This window comes from Melampsora larici-populina, assembly GCF_000204055.1.
Source record: "Melampsora larici-populina 98AG31 unplaced genomic scaffold MELLAscaffold_61, whole genome shotgun sequence".
In the NCBI taxonomy this organism is placed as follows: domain Eukaryota; kingdom Fungi; phylum Basidiomycota; class Pucciniomycetes; order Pucciniales; family Melampsoraceae; genus Melampsora; species Melampsora laricis-populina.
Window position 1 is genome coordinate 233,863 of NW_006768825.1, and position 20,739 is coordinate 254,601.

Here is a 20,739-nt window from a genome sequence, read left to right on the forward strand (position 1 = left end):
GGCCAACTAAAAGCTACTAAGAGCTGCTCAGCAAGAGACAAACCTGCAGCCACACAATCAATCAGTAAAAGAGAAAAGAAATAGAAAGAGAACAAAAACAAACCTGTGCAAAGCAACAGGTATCACGGTACGGATTAAAAAGATAAAGATGAGTAAAAGGTCGTAAACTAAATAAGGTGATGGAAACGAGACTAATGTTAGACGTATAGTTGATTATGGATGTAAGTAGTAAAATCACTTACAGATTCTTTTCGATAAGGGAAAAGAATCTGGGTGAAGAGAGAGAGCTACTTTTAAGGCTAACACAAACAAGACCAACACAAAAATGAAATAATAAGAAACAAAAACAATCATCAAGTCACACACGACTTATTCCCGAAAGAAAACAATAAACACCCTAATTAGACCCAACACGGTAAACACCTGACTCATACCACCTAGATCCGTACTCAATTTCATGGAACTTCATTAACCGGAAGTCCTTGACCAACATAACCAAAAGAGGACACACTTGAACATACTGAAATACCACAACACGCCGCCTCAAGGACTTCAGGGCTAGTTGATATGCTTCAAACCCAGTTTCTGTCGTAAATAATAAAATTGTTGTCGTCCAAGAGGTTTTGTCAATAAATCCGCCATCATCTCATCCGTAGGTATATGTTTCACAACCAAAGCCCCTTGCTTAACCACCTCACGTATCCAGTGGTATTGAATTTCAATGTGTTTGGTACGAGCGTGGAAGATAGATTTGGTGGTAAGATGAATGGCCCCCATGTTGTCACTACGCAAGACAGTTGGATTAGGATCTTCAAACCCAAAGACCTTCAACATGTTCCGCAACCAGATCAGCTCTTGCCCAGCCTCGGTGATGGCACGATATTCGGCCTCGGTAGACGAAAGGGCCACTGTGGGTTGCAATCGTGATTTCCACGAGATGGGTCCACCAGCGAGTTGAAATATAAAACCCGTGGTAGAACGTCTAGACTCCTTGTCTCCGGCCCAGTCAGAGTCACAGTGAGAGTTGGGAAGATTGAAACTCCTGAGACCATCGATAGTTGTAGGAGCAGCCAATTCACCGTTATAAGAAATCCCTAAGTTGATAGTTCCGCTGAGATACCGAAAAACATGCAACACAGCGTCCCAATGTTTACGAGCAGGAGCCTTGAGGTGTTGTGAAAGAACGCCTACCGCATATGAGAGATCAGGGCGTGTGCATTGAGCCAGATACATAAGTGAGCCGACAGCGCTGCTATAATTCAGTCCTTCTGATTGAAAAGCCTCAGCTTCGTCATCACTAGCACGATACAACTTCAGACCAGCAGGAAACGGTGTGGAGGCCGGCTTGAGATTGGTGACATTGAATCGTTCCAACACAGCACGAGCAAGCGCAGATTGCGTAATGGTATAGCAAAGTCGAGATTGTCGTATGATTTGAATTCCAACAACCGTCGTAGCAATCCCAAGATCCTCCATTTCCCACTTGCGGCTGATTTCAGTCTTGAAGGTGTCGATGTCGTTGCCGGTGATAGCCAAATCATCCACGTGTACGTAAATGGCGGTAAAAGATGAAGTGGATTTCAGTGAACGAGTATAGATACAAGGGTCCATGACACACTGAGCAAAGCCAACACTGAGTAAAAACGCAACAACTTCATCATACCAGATTTTGGGTGATTGACGTAAACCATAAAGAGACTTCTTTAAATAACACACTTTTCCTTCTTGACCCTTGACAACATAACCTTCGGGCTGATACATATACACATCCTCTTCAAGGATCCCGTTGAGAAAGGCCGTCACAGCATCCATTTGATGAATATCCCAGGCCTGAGTCGCAGCGATGGCTATGAGAAGACGCAAGGAAGATGGTTTACCCGTGGGCGAAAAGGTTTCATGAAAGTCTACACCCTCCTGTTGCATATTACCCATGACAACAAAGCGGGACTTATGTTTAGACACACTTCCATCCACATTGAATTTCTTTCGAAATAGCCAAAACCCACGAAGAATGTTGGTGTTAGGCGGAGGATCAACAAGAGTCCAGACACCCTTGGAAAGAAGTGAGTTATACTCCTTGTCGCACGCCTGACGCCAAAGATCCTTCTCCGCACCACTAAGAGCAGCCTTGATTGATTTAGGAACAGGCACATCTATGGTGGAAGCAGAGAATTCATCGGATAAAATGTTGAAAGCCGACACAAAGGATGAATCATCAAATATGACATGACCACCCATACCCTTATAGTTAGTGGGCTCTTTGGCACGAAGAGATCGACGAGGTGCATCTTGAGGTATGTCAACGATGGGAGTAACAGGTTGCTCGTCCACAGGCTCAACACGTTCAGGAGTAAAAGTAGAGGGAGCCTTATCGAGTGTCCAGAAATCATCTTCGTCGTCGTCGTGATTGGCGAGAAGTTGAAAGGGATTATGAGACTCGATGGGCAGGCGTTGAACACTATCAGGGTTGGTAACCAAGGGTACTTGTTGAAGAGACTTATCTTTGAGATATGGAAAAACATCCTCCTGAAAGGTTACATTATGAGACAAGACGATTTTCCGAGAATGAAGATCAAAAACGAAATAGTTAAAATTATCGTCCTGAAAACCTAATAGTACACCTTCAGAAGTAACCGGAGAGAATTTTCCGAGACGTAGCTCCTTACGAATGAGAAGGTGGGCCAGACAACCAAACACTCTAAGATGTTGAACGTTAGGCTTGCGAAAATACCACACCTCAAACGGAGTTTTACCCTGAGGTAAAGCAGAAGTAATAGTTCGGTTCGTTATGAACACCGCCGTGGAACAAGCTTCATACCAGAAATTCAAAGGGACACCTGATTGTATCATCATAGATCTAGCTCGACCCGTGATTGTTTGATTCCCTCTCTCCGAAACCCCATTTTGTTCGGGAGTATAAGCAGCAGTTAGATGAAGTACAATACCCGTATCTTCACAGTACTTTTGCATGATTGAGTTCACAAATTCACTACCTTGATCCATAGTAAATTGGATAAGTTTGCAACCAGTTTGACGCTCAACCAGGGTGATGTATTTGATGAAAACGTTGAAAACAGACTCCTTGGATTTATTGCAAAGTGGAAAAATATGACGAAAAGAGGAAAAATCGTCCGTGAACAAAATATAGTAAGACTCATTGTGTAACCCTAAAATGCGATTGATACCACTAAGGTCGACATGAACATTCTGAAGAAAAGATGTAGAACGTGGTCGAGTGCCAGAGAATGGAAGCTTCTTAGCTTTGGACTGAATACACACTGGACATGATTTAACAATGGAAGGAGAGTCACATAATCCTTCTGCACTTTCCATCTTAACCATCTCATTGAGGTAACGGTAGCCTACATGACCTAAGCGTTGGTGTTGAAGTTGACAAGAGTGAGAATGTTGATCATGTGGTTGATTAGAAATGATAGAACTCACAGGTTCAAGTGATAAGAGCATGAGATTTCCGGAAAAGGCACCATTAAAAATAGCACATTGACCCATAACCAAACTAAAACAATCAGGATCATTTGAGTTGATGAGAGTGACCACGCCCTTCTTGAGCAAAGCACCACCAGCAATGAGATTACGGCTGAGTTCAGGTACATATAAACAGTCCGCCAAAGTGAAAACAGTTCCGTCACCAGCACGAAGTTTCACAGATCCAGTGGAGTGGACGGCTAAAGATGCATCACCACCAGCAAGTCGAAGGCGTTTGTTAGTGTCTTCAAGCGGTTTCACAGTGGAAGCATCGAATAACTTGATGTCATTGAACATGTGATGAGAGGCGCCTGTGTCGTTCAGAGCCCAAATACCCTCAGTGGGAGTAACAGAAGAAGCTACAGCGAAGTCCACCAACTCAGAGCCTTGAGCAGAAGGAGATTGATCAATAACATCGGTATTAAGATTGTAGACGAAATCAGGTTGTACTGGAAACACGACGTCAGGATTGACAGGGGCGTGGATGAAAGCAGCCGAGACGTCAACAACAGGTTGTACAACATTGACCGGAGTAGGAGCAGGTTGACTGGTGACAGGCTGAAAGTCGATAAAAAATGTCATAGCATGATTAGCAGAAGCCAAGGGAGGTCGAACCAATTTGACACCTCTGACATTGCTAGTTGATTCAGAGTGATGAGCTTGTTGATTTTGGTTGAAGTTACGACGCTTGAATTTCTTCTTATTTTCATCTTGTCTCGTCATCCACTCATCTCGCTTAGCAAAATTGACAGGTCGTTTAAAACATTGTTCGGGACTGTGTGGATTTTGGAAAGTATTACCTACACAACGATCGACAGTGCATTTGACCATGTTACTGGGTTGAGCAGAATATTGAGTAGCATGATGAGATTGCTTGAATTGACCAGCATGATGAGATTGCTTAAGAAAATGAGAAGAGGAAATTAAAGGTTGTTCTTCTTCACAGTCGAGTAATTCTTGTTTGACTTCTTCAAGAGTGAGAGGTTTGATGATACGATAAATAACAGTGATAGTAACTTCATACCCGGGCTTTAGACTTTGAATGAGAGTCCTAGCGGCTTGAGAGTCAGACATATCTCCTTTGAACTTCTCATATTCACGATATAACGTAGAGAACTTGTCGATATGGGTCTTCAAACTGTCGGACTCGAGTTGAACCAAGTTCTGCAAAGCGACTTCGAGATGTTTGAGCTTAGCTTCCGAAATGCGAGCATGATAAGTTTTGAAATGAGACCACAAAACGAAAGGATCATAGTTGATAGTTAATTCTTTAGTGATAGGATCCTTCTTAGTCAACTTGTCTCTAGCTCTTTCGCCGTTAACTCCATCACATTTATTGAGGATCCAAGTGGAAATTAGAAACTTCACTTTCTTATGCTTGTCTTCGGAGAGCGATTCATCTTTATAATCTTTCACATCTAGATAGGACTCATAGCCCACGGATTCAATAGCTTCATGAACAAGCAAGTTCCAATGATTGAAGTTATCATCTGTGAGATCGTTCTTGATAACGTGCTTGCTGAGAGCAGTAGTGGTTCGATGGACGAAGAGTTGGAGAGGAGTAAACGATGCGTCGGTGGCATTAACATCACCGGTAAGATCAGCAGACATTCTGGGCGATAAGATAGATGGTAAGACCAAAGATCGTAATCCAGAGAAACTTTTGACAGTCGAAGAGGAGGAATTAGAATCCGAGTTAGAGTTTTCAGATTCCGAATCGGTTGAAATAGGATTGCCGTTGATAGACTCGGTGTCGGTCTCAGCGATATGATTATCGTCCTCTTCTGATTGCATAAAAGTAGGTCGTCGATGAAATGAAGAGTTGATATAAAAATCAGACTCCCGCTACCATGTAAAGAATGGAACTGATATGCTCGAAATAGCGTATTGGCGTTGCCGGTAAATATGTGTACCTGGGGTAATCAGGTCAAGGTAAGTAACGGCAACAGGCCAACTAAAAGCTACTAAGAGCTGCTCAGCAAGAGACAAACCTGGGGTAATCAGGTCAAGGTAAGTAACGGCAACAGGCCAACTAAAAGCTACTAAGAGCTGCTCAGCAAGAGACAAACCTGTGCAAAGCAACAGGTATCACGGTACGGATTAAAAAGATAAAGATGAGTAAAAGGTCGTAAAAGATTCTTTTCGATAAGACTAAACTAAGCATACCTGGGGTAATCAGGTCAAGGTAAGTAACGGCAACAGGCCAACTAAAAGCTACTAAGAGCTGCTCAGCAAGAGACAAACCTGCAGCCACACAATCAATCAGTAAAAGAGAAAAGAAATAGAAAGAGAACAAAAACAAACCTGTGCAAAGCAACAGGTATCACGGTACGGATTAAAAAGATAAAGATGAGTAAAAGGTCGTAAACTAAATAAGGTGATGGAAACGAGACTAATGTTAGACGTATAGTTGATTATGGATGTACGTAGTAAAATCACTTACAGATTCTTTTCGATAAGGGAAAAGAATCTGGGTGAAGAGAGAGAGCTACTTTTAAGGCTAACACAAACAAGACCAACACAAAAATGAAATAATAAGAAACAAAAACAATCATCAAGTCACACACGACTTATTCCCGAAAGAAAACAATAAACACCCTAATTAGACCCAACACGGTAAACACCTGACTCATACCACCTAGATCCGTACTCAATTTCATGGAACTTCATTAACCGGAAGTCCTTGACCAACATAACCAAAAGAGGACACACTTGAACATACTGAAATACCACAACAGTAGCATCCTTGGAGGATGTTGTTTGAGGCTACTCGGCGATGTTGAGATGGTGTACTGGGTCGGAGTGGTTCCTTCGAATAGTTGATATTGCTACTCGGCGATGTTGAGGTGGTGTAGTGGGTCGGAGTGGTTCCTTCGAATAGTTGATATATGTTTAGAGAGGAGAGGTGGTGAGAGGGCAGAGGGTGTGGTGGTGTAGTACAATAGGTCAACTGAATGGTTGCTATTGGTACGAGGGGGTGTTTTGGGGCGCTATGTGGCGCTCTAGGGCGCCCTGTCGCTATGCGCTCTAAGGCACTAGGGCGACATGTAGCACTGCGAAAATTCGCTATACGGTGCGCGGGCGAAAACCGCTATATGTCTTAGGGTTTGACCCTAGCTATAGTGCGGGCGAAAAACCACTATGTGAAAAAGGGCCTAGCGCGGGCGGTGCGTGCGCTCCGCTACCGCACCACCCGCGCTACGGAGCACACGCACCACCCGCGCTATCTCGGGCGGAGCGCCGGTGGTGTTGCATCTACTTACCAAGTTTTTCCAAAAATAGTCGCCAAACTAAAAGATCTATGGCATTTTTATAACATGACCCGAACAATGTATGGATCATTCAATTTCAGGTGGACCTTATTTAGTAGCCTTGGAATAAAGTCCATTGTCAGTGTCTCATGGGTATGAATTGTATTTCTTTTGCCTGTTGATTTCTTCTATGACTGCTACAGACTCAGTGTAAGGGTATACCGTACAGTTAGCCATCATTAGTTATGGGTTAGGGGTTTAGTCATTCAAAGTGTAGTCATCTAGTTGCCCTGGCTCCCAAGTTACTTTTCTCCTTAAGGAGATTCTCCTATTTGGAGCCAGGTAAGCACATCATCCTATAATTAATTTCTTATACTCTTGTTTTGTGGATTCTTTGTTAGTTGGTAGCTCATTAGAAAGAGATTCTCCTACTGGGAGCCAGCTGTTTGAAAATATAGAGATGTTTTATTGGTGATTCTGAGCTTTTGAGATGCACCAATATCCTTAGTGAAGGTTCTCTCATTGGAACCTTACAATCTTTTCACCAATACCCTTAAAACAACAACCTTTTTTTTCTTTTTCATAGTCTCAACCTTGAATTTCCAAAAAATTGCTGTACACCCTGTTCCAATTGAATCCTATTAGACTCTACCTGTCAATCCTGCCATGCTGTATTCCTGTTCTGCTCTTGAATGTCAGATTGGCATAATCTCCCCAAGAACTACTCTGACAATCCAGCTTTCCTACGCCAATCTTGTTTAAATCAACAAACCAATCAGCCAACAACTAGACATCACTGCTGCCAGCTCTGCGTTACAACTGGAAGCCGGAAGCTCCTAAGATGCTAGTATCAGAATAACATGAACAGTCATCCAGAAAAGCTATGGTTACCCTGCCATCAACCAGTGATCAGCCTGTACGGCAAACTCCGTGTCTACCATCCTCAATTCCTGTCAATGTTTCCATGACCAGCTAAAAGGGGATTGTTCAATGATTTTTCAAATGTCTGTTATACAAGGAAGATACACCAAGCAAACCAGTGGACTTACACACTACTCCGCAACCACCAGGAGCTTTTGTTTTTACTCCGAAGCCAAAAGAACCACAACCAATGGCAGAGCCGTCATAACCAGCTGCAAACACAGCCCCCAATCGCAGGTCACTGGCAGGCCAGTGCATCCCAGCAACCTGAGAATGTTTTTAATCTGTTTTGAATCAGATATCAAATGGATATCACCCACAAATTGAGAAGTTATTGAGATATTACCAAATTGAGATGATGTCATACAGCTTCATAAATCTGTACACAACTGCTCCTGTTTTTCCCCACCATGAATATATAGTCTACCAACCTTTATGATGTAAATTGACTGAGTTATTGAGGCTTGAAAAAAAATCACGGGACAAAAATACTATTTTTGTACTTTACTTGAGATTCAAATCTCAAATCTCTTCTAGCTTGATCAATATACATACAAATTAAATTTTGTTATGTTAAAAAGTTGATGTTATGGTCAAGTACATCACAAGAAGGCAAGAGGTGTGTTGAACGAGTGAAGTTAGAGGGTTGGTTTCAAGGAGCTGGTAAGATCTGGAATGTAATCAACAGATTGGGATAAGGGAGGTAGTGATGTGTACGGAAAAGGTTATGAGGTGATTGAGAATCTAGATGCTTTGGGATTACCTGTTTCATTTCTCTCTCTTAACTTGTGTGCGCAGTTTGCCAATTTGGGTTAGTTCATACATTGTAGAACTTATAACCCAACATGGGTTATACAGAGCGTGAAGGGGATAATCTACTATAAAAGAGACTAGTAGAAGATGTCTAAAGACTGCCCTCCTAAAACAGGACAATCAGAAAGGGGAACTCTGTTGAATTGAGTACTGACAAGGCACCCGAGAAATATATGTTTTAAAGGATCAAAAGTACACAGATTTCATCTCAAAAGCACAATTTTGTTTACTCTCAGCACTGCTATAGTGTTATTCCAATATGATAACCAAGAAAATAAAGCAATATCTTTTTGATATCATTCCCAATAAGTCTTTTTGACTATAACACTAAAGTGAATTTCGCTTTATAGCTGTAACAAAAGGTGTATTTAAGTGACCAGGTACTATTAAGATAAGTTTATGATGATAAACAAAATGACAAAGTTGTAAATAATAAAGAAAAAGGGGAAAAACAATCCCAAAATCATTCTAGAGTATATATAATCATGTGTTACAACTCCTACAATGGTCAACAACCTCAAAAACCAATCAATTTTGACCAAAAACCCCTAAAAACCATATGATAATGCAATGTAATGACTTTCTTACTAATGTATGATGTAATTTACACAGCCAAAAGTGATGAATGGCGTAGTTGAATGACGTACAGCACTTCTTATGATGAATACAGGTGTTTTTTTCCTTGTAAACTAGCTGAAAACCTATTTTTGAGATTACAAATTTTTGCAAATGATTTTCAATTTTGGATTACTAAAGTGAATCTTGTAGAGCTCGTGATACTGATCAATAATTGGCACCATATCAGGTGTTTCTGATGAGTGATGGATGAGTTATTGAGTTGTGAAGTTAAGGTTTTTGTATGTAAATGTTGTCACATGTATGCATGTAAGTGTAAAATTTGAAGTTCACACCAGTTTCATATTTCTCTTATGATGTTTGTTACACACCTCTTTTACTAATGATTTAAAGTTTTCAAATTATGTAATCACCTCTTCTGCGTTGAATGAGCCATCTACCATCCTATTCTGACGTCATTTGACACATGTAATAATCTGAAAACCTCCATTTTTGACAAAGTTCACACCTTTTCACCCCTTTACACAGCTGTTACTCCTTCTTACTTGCTCATGTTATATCACATCATCATCTATAACCTTAAAAATCCCGGAAAATCCTCTTGGCACCCTTAAATATTATTAATACCACTGTTACATATGTAAATTACCTGTAAACCCTTGTTTACCAACTCAGAAAAAGTACCATTTTCTTAATAACTTTCATGTCTCCTTATCAGCCATCAAGATTAAAGTTGTTGCTGAATAACACAATGCTTTTCTTTCATATTTCAACCTCACAAAACCCATAAAACCAATATTAATACCCTAAAAACCATTTCCAAGCCTGTATACCTACACTTTTGAATTCTTCTTACGTTTCTCTTTTCTTTCTTTTTGTAACATATTTGTGAATAAATTATAATGATTTCAATGAGTGTTGTAAAATAAGATGACCTCATCATGACCCAATGAACAATACATAAGCCTGAAGGAGCTTCAATTGGTCAAAATGCTCCATTTTGAATTTTCTTCACTGCTAAACTTGTCTGGTAAACTTGGTAAACTACTAATGATATTTTTTTTGATTGATCCCATAAATCAATCACCACAACGTCTGTCTAGTTTTTTCTCTACGACTTTCTCTCCAAAGTCTTCCACTTATACCTGCCCACTCTCAAGCTCTGAGTTTGTTCCTCACCGTTAGGAACATGATAACTCAGAGTAAGTCAGTTTCTTGCCTAAACTCTTTCTCTTGACTCTTATGTTACTCCCCAATATTTGTAGTCCTTCAGCTGTTTTAACCTTCTCTGCTTCAGGTGAGGGTGTTGATACCTCGACCTCCTTTTTTGTTGTTTAGTCACTTGAGTCTTTGAGCTCACAGTCTTACCTGTCTGACCAGGTAAATATTTTACTCTACATTAGTTGATACATTTTGATAGTTTCTTGTTTTTGTTTTCTTGATAAATCAATAGACAATTAGGAACATGATAACTCAGATCCTTCCGCTGTTTTAACCTGCTCTGCTGCAGGTAAGGGTTTTGATACCTCCACCTCCTTTTTTGTTGGTTAGTCACTTGAGGCTCTGAGCTCACAGTCTTACCTGTCTGTTCAGATAAGGGCATCAATACCTCCGCCTCCTTTTTGGTTGTTTAGTCAATTGAGTCTCTATGGGCAGTATTTCTATATGTAATTGCTGGTTGTATACAGAGGTTTGATTTTCTGAAGTTCTTTGCTGTTGAGGCAGATTGTGAGAAAATGAGTGAGAAAATGAATGGCATTTTTTCCCAAATTCATTGATATACATGTAAATGGTATTCTCCAAAAACATCTTCTATGAATTTCACCATATACTTCCGGAATCCCCAAATCATAGAAAAACATGCCTGCTCATGTACAATCTGCAATTACATGTGGAAATATGTCTTGTAAAGGATGGCTGTAGGAGACAAAAATGTGGAGAATCATGTTGCAGAAAAGAATATTCAATCAAGATCATATGTTCATTGATAGAGTTTCAAAACTACCCTGATTTTAGTCTTGCATATAGCACAAAAATAGTATTTTTTATCGGTGTTTTTTTTCAAACCTCAATAACTCAGTCAATTTACATCACAAAGTTTAATAGATTATATATTCTTGGCGGGGAAACACTGGAAAAGTTTTGCACAGATTTATGCCGCTGTATGACATCATCTCAATTTTGGTGGTATGAAATATCTTGTCAGTAACTGACCCATAACATCTTGAAAGCAGACATATGTTATTTTGAAAACAGATTGAAAACATGTTGAAAACATTTTGAAGACATGAGGCACACTGGCTTGTCAGTGAACAGTAGTTGAGTCTTGACACCAACAACTTCAGGAGGCTGAGGAGCGCAATGAAATCCTTGAAAGACATTGCGATCAAATTGAAGCTCTGGAGTATTTAGTTCATGAATTAGCTCAAGAACACCGGACGGCACAAGCAACAGCAGGTAACACTAGTTTTCAATCAAGCAATTCAAACAATCTGTTCTTAAATTATCTGGATCAAGGTCTAACCTTGCCATCTCTGATTGTTGACCTAGTAGCTTGGTTTTGGTTGATCAAAACTTACCACCTGTGATTAACTTTGTTTTGCAAACCAATTTGAATCCCACACTGACACTGCCAGTTTATCATTCAGAATCAATATAGTTGTTACCATCAAGACTCAACAAGCCTTGGGTCAGAAATTACAAAATTTATTGCCAAAATCACCTTGTATGGAAAATGGATGTTCACCACCTTGTCTGTGTGTAATTCAACTTTGAAAAATTGCATCAGAATGCGATCTTCAAGCTCTAGAGTATTCCAGCCCAAATAGGTTATTTTTTTTTGTTACACAAAAATTGCTTGCACCAACCAGTTATTAGGATTTTGAACATGATTAGATCAATTTGATTTTTGGGTTGATGCAAACTAACAAGCTCATGTGGCTATGTTGACTATTTTGACTATTTACAGTCCAAATGAGATGAGTAAAATGAGAAACAAAATCTCCAAATTTGGCTGGAGATTCTGACCCGAGGCTCATTGAGTCTTGATGGTAACAACTATAGAGCAAAGCCTGCCAATGACTCAGACAGATAAGCCTATGCCATGGAGTTAACCATGGGCTCAGTCAACTCCTGTTCTATGCTGGGTTCCGCTGGTAACGGCACCGGTAGAATTACCAGCTTTATCTCCAAAGTTGCCAGCCCTGCCACCTCCATGATCAGCGGCAATCACAACTACTCAGTATCAGCCAGATGACCCATCCAATAGTCATAGCAATGACTCCAGTTTAACAGTGTCTGCGCGTAAGATCAGGTTAGTAGAGGTACCAAAGTTCAAAGGTCCTTATGGCAAGCCAAACAAGCTTTTTTGCTGGCAGTGGTTGGTAGAGCAGTACTTTGATGTCAAAGATCTGAATAATGACAAGGAAAGGTTGAAGCTTTTAGGATCTTTATTAATTGATCAACAGGCATTGGCATGGTTTCAATCTTCTAAACCTGATCTAGGAGGCAAATCATGGTCTGAAGTCATGGATTTGTTTACCATTGGAACCTTGCCCAAATATTGGGTTGCCCAAGTCAAAAAACAATTGAGGAAGTTACAACTTAAACAAGGGGAACCTTCTGAATCTTTCATTAAACGTGCTCAAGGCCTTCATCAGACAATTGCCAGATGTTCACAGAACATTCAAAAAGAAATTGCACCATACATCTTGAAGGTATTAGGACTGGTCTACATCTCACAGGTTGGTTTGTGGTTGAGCTAGCAGACCTAACCTCAACACCCCTTTGACCTGACAATTCTCCTCTTGTCTTTTGTCACTGGACACTCTTAATCCTGGAGACAGAGGGCCTAGCTGCTGTGTGTGAGCTCTTCCTCATGTTCATATCATGAGTTAAACCCTAATGATGAGTGGGAAATCAATACTTGTTCCACCCCTGACAATTTTATGCCAGTTTTCTTCCTGTTTTGCATTTATTTGGGATCCTATTAAATTACACTGATGGGGTTTGAAACCGAGACTCCTTTTTTGAATCCTTTCAAAAATATCAGGACTTGGCGTGTCCATTCTCACTTCTCAAAGAGGAGTCCTTTGCAACAATAGTAGTAACAAAGTTTTCATTTTTTCTTTCTCAAAAATCTATGATCTTCTTTTAATATCCAATCTTCCATTCAAACCTTCTTAATCCAGCCGCCAAACAAAACAAAGTCATCATCCATCCAGAAATAGCCAATGGTTTTTGAAAACTTTTATAAGCTGGTCTTGAATACGAAATCTAATAAATGAAGCAATATGGAACACGTCAGTCACCAAGTCAAAGACTGGGGTCGGATAGAAACCAAAAGGCAAGGATGATTCACATAAATGTCACCACTGTGAGCATCTGTGCAGAGTGCTTTCTTGATCAAGACTGTCGGGCGACCGGTCGTGTCGAGGTAAGTTTTGTCAATTAGATCAACTTGAGTTTCGAGCGTCGGGAAAGGTGAAAAGGCTTTGACGTTACTGTAATCATGAAACGAAACAAGGATTGTTTCATATGGATGAGTCGGCATAAAAATGGACAAAGAGGAGACTGAATTCACAAGACTCACGTAGCTCCTTCAGGAAGTCTTACTCTCAATGTAGCCAAATCAACTGGTACATCATAAATCCTAGTAAAGAAAGGCACTTTCAAAACGTAATCTCCGGCAGCACTCTGTTTCAGAACTCTTCCGGCTTCCAAATTATAACCAACTACAAATGAATAATTCCATCCACCCGCGATTGGATAACGAGGTACAAGTTCTAACTTGCTGAATTTAGCTTCTTTCTTTTTCAATTTCGATTCCTTTCCATTGGGTGAAATAGGGGGAGAAAGCGAAGGACGAAATCGAGAGGTAGAGACATTTCCAATGGTGTCAATGTAATAAGGATCCATCACTCCACGTGGGAGGTCAAGGGCGAGACCGGTGAGGATGTGGGCAGTAGCACCAGGGGCACGAGTGTGGAGGGCTGTTTGATGAACGACCCGCGAGAATGAGCCCTTTAGTCTACGAAACAAAGCGCAAGTTTTCAATGGTGGACGACACAGTCAAGTAAAACAATGGTACCTTTCAACTTACGCTGGCCCACGGTTCTCAAGAGAGATTTGATCTTCAATCGCGACATTGTTACCCCAATGGCTCACTTCGACTAATCGTGTCCAATTACCAATGGACATTACCGGATGAGGCTGATGATAATGTACAAGTCCACTTTGAGGCTTTGAGGCAAGCTCAGTTGAGGCAGCGGAGCTGGTGAAAATGACTCCGTTGTTTGTGGTTTCAACTTTGAACCCAGAAGGGCTTGTGTTTGAAAACACTCGCGAAGTAGGCGTGCTATTGAATGTGTCATTTGTGGAGCGTGAGGACAAGAAATTCAATCTAAATATCAATTTATGTTCGTATCATATTAAGAAAAGGAAAAGCCTTACATGACTTTTACTGTCACTTCCAAGTTATCGCCCAAAGCGTGAGGCATTGATCCAAAGCCTCCCAAAAGGTCACCCTCCCAAACCATACCTTGTTTCAGACCATCTTGTTGACTCAGTCGGCTTGGTTTAGGTACTGTAAGATGTAGATATTGGTAATTGATGGTAAGAATGAATGCTTCGTTGGTCTTTGGCGGAATGATTTCATAATAATGTACACCACTAAATTCGTGATCGATGTCAGCCAACGAGAAAGCATTCAAGGTATGGAAACAAAAGACTTCTGACAAGAACTTACGCCTCTAGATCCTGCCCTTTTACTTTAACCTCCAGTATCTTTTTATTCGGTCCCTCGGTTTGTTTACCTTGACCTAAGATCACTGACATTTCGCTAAGTGAACTTGATCGAGCGTCTTCAATAGGTAAAATACAAGCTCCGGATTGAGAGTTTGGGCGTTTGAGATGAAGAATAGCTTGTTCACGAGTAATACTTCCTCCAACATTTATCTTTCTTGAATATTTTTCCACTTGACATGCTGTTTGTGCTGATTTAGGAAGTTGAAAAGTAATCTGCTCGGTATGAACTGGACCTGAATAGAGCGTAAGTCCAGCAAAGATGGACACCCATAATGTTTTATACATCTATGGCCCGAATCCAATATATAAGAAGTTGAATGAACAAGTTGAGGATATAAGAGAATGTCGAAGGGTAAGGAAGACCAGAAAGTTTGATTTGAGTGGTCGTCGTGGAATGACAACCATCATGACATGTCATCTACTTACCGATCTGTAACAGCTCGATCACTTTACACATACTAGGACTGTTACCCGGCCTCGAGTGTGACAGGGAGGCACCGGGACAATATCCGGCGCTGGGTACACCCGAGTGGATCCAGAAATCAATCAGGGCCAACCAGGGCTCACCCTGACTAGATTAAGAGTTAAAAAGGACCATAGGGAATTTCTGGTGTTTATTGCACATTTACGTGTATGAAAATGTATATAACACTTACAGCCGTTCCAACAATTAACAGTAGAATTCTTCATTGGTGTGTTGCATCCAAATTTAATCCAAAAGTCAAAAACTAGTTAAAGCCGGCTCAAATTGACAGGCCTCCCAGGCCTCCCTGTTCATTTGCGTACAAAACTGGGTTTAATCTAGTTTTGACTTCTCTAGATTTAACCTTGAGAGCAACACACAATCAAAGAATTCTGCTGTTAATTGTTGGAATGGCTGTATGTGAGCCTAAGAGCTTGAAAAGAACCATGTGAGCGAGCCTACTCGGAAGGAATTTTTCTTTATTATCCAAAACAAAATGACGGGAAACTGGTCACATCAGGCATTATAAGAGCATCAGCAGCAGAGCGCGTATTTTGTGAGCTCCCAAAAAGACCCCCAAAAGCAATTCTCAAATTCAGTGGGTCCAAAAAAGTGCATGTGTACAGTGGAGCTCTCAAGTTGCAAAAAACCCTTGGTTGATGTCTTTTTATATGCTTGTATTGAAGAATGATCTGTACATAGCTGTTCATTTGGGCTGGTATGATGTGTATTGGGCTGTATTTGGGAGATTGAGAGTCTTGATTGACCTCCCAAATTTGACTCTTGACATCCCACCTTGCATTTTGTGAGGTCTGCTGCAGTGATTGTTGACAATTTTGCCGCCTGTATTGTTGAGAGCCCGCGTTCTATGGGCTCCGCGTCTGATGCTCTTATAACTCTTTACAGTCGAACCCGCGCAATTGCATACCCGCGCAGCTGCATAACCTGTGATAATGCATAGAAAAATTCCTCAATCTTGATGCTTTTTACTGCCAAATTTGACAACGGGATTGCATAACCCGTCAAAATGCATAGGAAAAGTCTTCCACCCAAATTATGTGATTGCGCGGGTTTGACTGTATTAGGTAGGTTTTGGTGTGTCAGGGCTTGTACTGTCTGCTGCCAGAAAGGCAACGGGCACAGTTGGCCGGGCCACACCAGGGCCGGGTCACAGCCCTAACTCATACTCATAGCATCTATTTCTAACTTAGCTAAGTCCCTCTTGGACAAACAAGTAGTTGAGAGAGGGACTTATACCTTATACCACAACTTTGGCGTATGAGCCAAAAACATTTGGCTGGGGACTTTTTCAACACTCCATATCTGCATATCCTGCAGACAAATGTCCTTGAGACCAAAGAGAAGAGCTATGTACTTGCTTAATCTACACTGTGTAGCCTGCATCTAATTTGATTCACAACTAACAGAGCAATGTAATTGTGAAGTTTGCAAAGATCACCAAAATTGGGCAGAAAGCTGACCAACCTGTCAAAAGCTCACACCAAACGAGCTGAAATGTTACACAAAAACCAATTCTTAAAGTTGGTTTTGGAGGGCTTTCCTGGCGGCAAGGAACAGATTTGAAAAGATATGTGTGTATAGGATAACCAGGCACAGAGGACTTTTCTTTGGTCCAGAGGATATTTGTATGCAGGCTACAGAGATATGGAGGATTGAAAGGGTTCCCAGCCAAATATAAGGTATAAGTCCCTCTCTTGACTACTTGTTTGTCCAAGAGGGACTTAGTTAAGTTAGCATCTATTTACACATACATAGCAACCCAAAATTAGGTTGTGGGCGCGCTGAGGTGTGTTGTTTTGCATTTTCCCGTGTGTAGGCGCCACTTGACCCGCCTGGCACGTTCTTTTAGGAAAAAACTGCAGTGAGATGAAATGTTGCTTTCTCATCAAAGTTTGTCTATATTTGTATGGTTGGAGGTATTTACCACAGCATCTTTACATGCAAAGGGAAGATAGATTAAAAATAGTTGTCATCAAAGTCTTACTACTGTTATTGACAACTCCAATATTGGTGATTGGACATAGAACTCCTGAGATGTGGTGTGATTTTCAAAAAGGTCTGCCAACCCCATTTTTTCCAATCTCTTCAAGGTGTGTTTTTGTTGTAGATGCTTTCATCTGAAGATTGACTGTTTTTAGACAAAGGGGAAAGATTGGTTTTTGACGAAATTTTTAGTTCATGGGGCAGCAAAGAAACAGGAAGTACTAAGGTTTCTCTTGTTGATGTTGATTGAGCATGAACAACAAATCATAAATAAACAATTTGGCTTCAAAAGCAACAACTCTCAAATCCTCAATAACTTGGTATATACAGCCTGTACATCACTTGTGTCATGGGTGATCAGGCATGATACAACCTGTGAAAGGCAGGGGTGGTGGGCATACCAGGATCCAACAAAGATTCATATCAATTCATGTTGTTGTAATTAACCCTAGGTATTTCACATATTTCTGTTGTTCCCGCTATCCCTCCAATTCTCAAGACACCATCTACTCAACAACTCTCTCCCTCAGACAGAATATAAATTAATCATATGAAAGCACAATAACATTTCCCAACGTCATTTGACTGTTTCTAAGATCTTGTACTTGGTTGTCTTTTCTATGTGTCTCATGACAATCCTGATTACAGGCTGAAGGTCATAAGGTCTTGGTTGAGATCTGAAATCAAGGTTCATTATTACAGAAAAACCCTGAGACACCTCACCAAATCTTGGTAAAATCATAATCATAGATTCAATACTGAGTTGGTGATTGTGTTTCATTGATGATGTTGTAGTTTTTAGAAGAGTATTGGTTTGTAGCAGTGTTTTACAGTAAGCACTTGATGGGAATTTGAATTAGTAGACTGATGTTTGAACTACCAGCACCTTCTGCCTGCATCCAATCCTCATAAATATCATTCATTCTAAGCCAACCCCTGAATTCTTACTTGCCTTGAGTAGCATACAGGCAGATCATGCCAAAGAAAAAAATCACATGTTATCTTTCTTCATTGATGTTGATGACCTTCCTCATAACAATATGGATGCCACCAACACATCAAAGCCTGAAGAATTGGACAAAGGATACAGCCCACAATGGCCCAGTGACAGAATATGAAGATTTTTGGTCATTGTTGGATCCCATTCTCAGCCCAATACTACCAGGGGTCTCTGATACTGGGTCTCTAGATCCCAAGCTGCCTTTAAAGGATACTTACCCAAGGCTTTACATGGATAAACACAAGGAAACTGTCACAGAATTTCACAACACACATTCTGTTGAACACCCCCAAAAAGACTTGGAACTCCCTGTTGAAGACATTCCACAGCAAGAAGTTGAGACTATAGGTCTTTCTGGGGACACAGACAGTCCCATCATCTCAATCCCAGATTTCATTTCACACAGACCAAATGAAATGCTTGCATCTATTTCTAGAACTGTTTCAAATCACATCCAGCTCCTGATTATAAGCCATCTGCAGAACCAACTTGGACCATCAGAAATTAGGGAAGCAAAAAAGATTTGGAGTGATAAAATACTTCTACCTTTTGTTTATTTTGTCATTTCTCATGATCCAGATTCTGATATTTCAAAAAGGGCAATAAGACTGGCTGCCATTGCTTTTGTAGCTTATCATCAAAAGTTTCTGACACAGAATATTGAAATTGACTATGATCATCTTGCTAGATATTTAGCTTGGACTACAGATATTTTTCATCAAATCACAAGTCTAAAACTAAAGTTTGAATCATCAAGGAAAGAAAAAAGGATTCTGGGCTGTACAATCAATTTACACCCACTGGCCAGAGCATTCATGGTAATACATGGTAAGAGGATCAATGAAAAAATATTCTCCGCAAAGCATCAAAACTCTTTAAATTTTAGCAAGAAATTTATCATACAATGGGAAAAAGACATGGATGAAGAAGAATCAAAAAGCCATATGAGCTCAGTAGGTGATGTCTGGAAAGACTGGAACAATAAAGCTGAAGAGATCATCTTACATTCCAAGAATGATGAAGGAGAACCAACTGAATTGACAACTAATCCAAGTCTTCAAAATTTCAAAAAACCCTCTAAACCAGCAAAGATTTCAAAAAAAGAAACACATACCCAACATAAACTCACTGAATCAATCTACAAATTGAGCCTTGGATTTTCACATTTGATGAATGAATTCATACAAGAACACTCATCAATATGGGATGTAAGAAAAGAAGATTCAACTTGTAAGATCCTTTATACATTTCTCAATCAAAGGAAAGGCAACAAAGATTCAAAGGTTTTTTGGAATCACCTTTTGGTGAGTAGGAAGAAAAAAAGAAAAGTCAGTGAAAAACGTAAGGTCTATAGACACAAAGAAAAGCAAAAGAAATGGTTGAATGAATATACAGATTAGATGCTAGGATTAGTAATTTGTTCAATTTCTGAACTGGGTCTTCATCAGGATTTTTTAAAAAAGTTGATGCCAGGATATAAGTTTATGACCCAACTTCTTAACTTCCTCAATTCTTAACTTATTTTTATTTTCCTACTTGCTCCATTTGTCCTGGCTCTTTTATACCTGTTTCTCCTCGTGACTCTTTTTTTCTTGAAATATATTTTTCTTTCTCTACAATCATTTTCTTTCTCTACACTCTTTTTCTTTCTCTACACTTGTTTTTCTCTTTTTCCTACAGCCTTAGATCAATTTTCTCAAACCCTTTTTGAAATGTGTTTTATTTTTCACACCACTCATTTGTTCTCCTCTTGCTGAAACCTTAGATCAAATTTGTCTCAAAAAAACCCAGACACCCTTGGTGAAGACCAATTCGGCCAGTTGGCCTGTCCTGAGTTTGTTCAAGCACTGTGGTACATTGTGGTGTTCCACAAGGCAGGTAACCAGCCATAGCAGCATCCACAATATTAGCCGCGTTCAAACCTAACCCGGTTGACACAAAAACCCGGTTACCCAGTTGATTTTCTGGTGGTAACTTTGTGTATCCATTGACAGTTCTTGACAGCATCAAGTTCCAGCCAAAAAGTCCACCAGGTTTACTGGGTTTTTTGAAACCGGGTCAGGTTTGAACACGGCTATTGCATTGTGATTACTGCTCTATTGCTCTATTATGAAAAGTTAGGGTTATAGTGGTGCATAGCGGAACAGGTCAGATATCAATGCCAAAGAAAGATTCACCAGTAGTAAGATTCTCAGTGTTTAGAACAGGATGTGAGGAATCAGGCACACAAAAGTGGTGATCTCATCATATGTGATGAATTATAGTTTTCCAAAAACCAGTCTTCTATTCTTCTAAAATAATCTTCCTGGTAAATATCACATCATTTTAAATCTGTAAAGAATCTTTCCCTTTGATTCTTTTATAGATTTCTTTCAAACGGCTCTTCTCTTTTCATCACCAATATTTTACCATGTTTTCTA

At 40.2% G+C, this 20,739-nt stretch overlaps 1 protein-coding gene across 1 annotated transcript; it reads right to left on the reverse strand.

The window, feature by feature from the left end:
- Positions 1 to 13,117: 13,117 nt before the first annotated feature.
- On the reverse strand, positions 13,118 to 15,233 carry MELLADRAFT_118116 (uncharacterized protein; the record flags this gene model as incomplete). Its single annotated transcript, XM_007416537.1, has 6 exons — positions 13,118 to 13,322; positions 13,408 to 13,549; positions 13,639 to 14,076; positions 14,149 to 14,403; positions 14,499 to 14,717; positions 14,794 to 15,233. The coding sequence occupies 6 exons, from the start codon at positions 15,135 to 15,137 to the stop codon at positions 13,200 to 13,202; spliced, it is 1,521 nt and encodes a 506-aa protein (XP_007416599.1).
- Between the last annotated feature and the right edge of the window lie 5,506 nt (positions 15,234 to 20,739).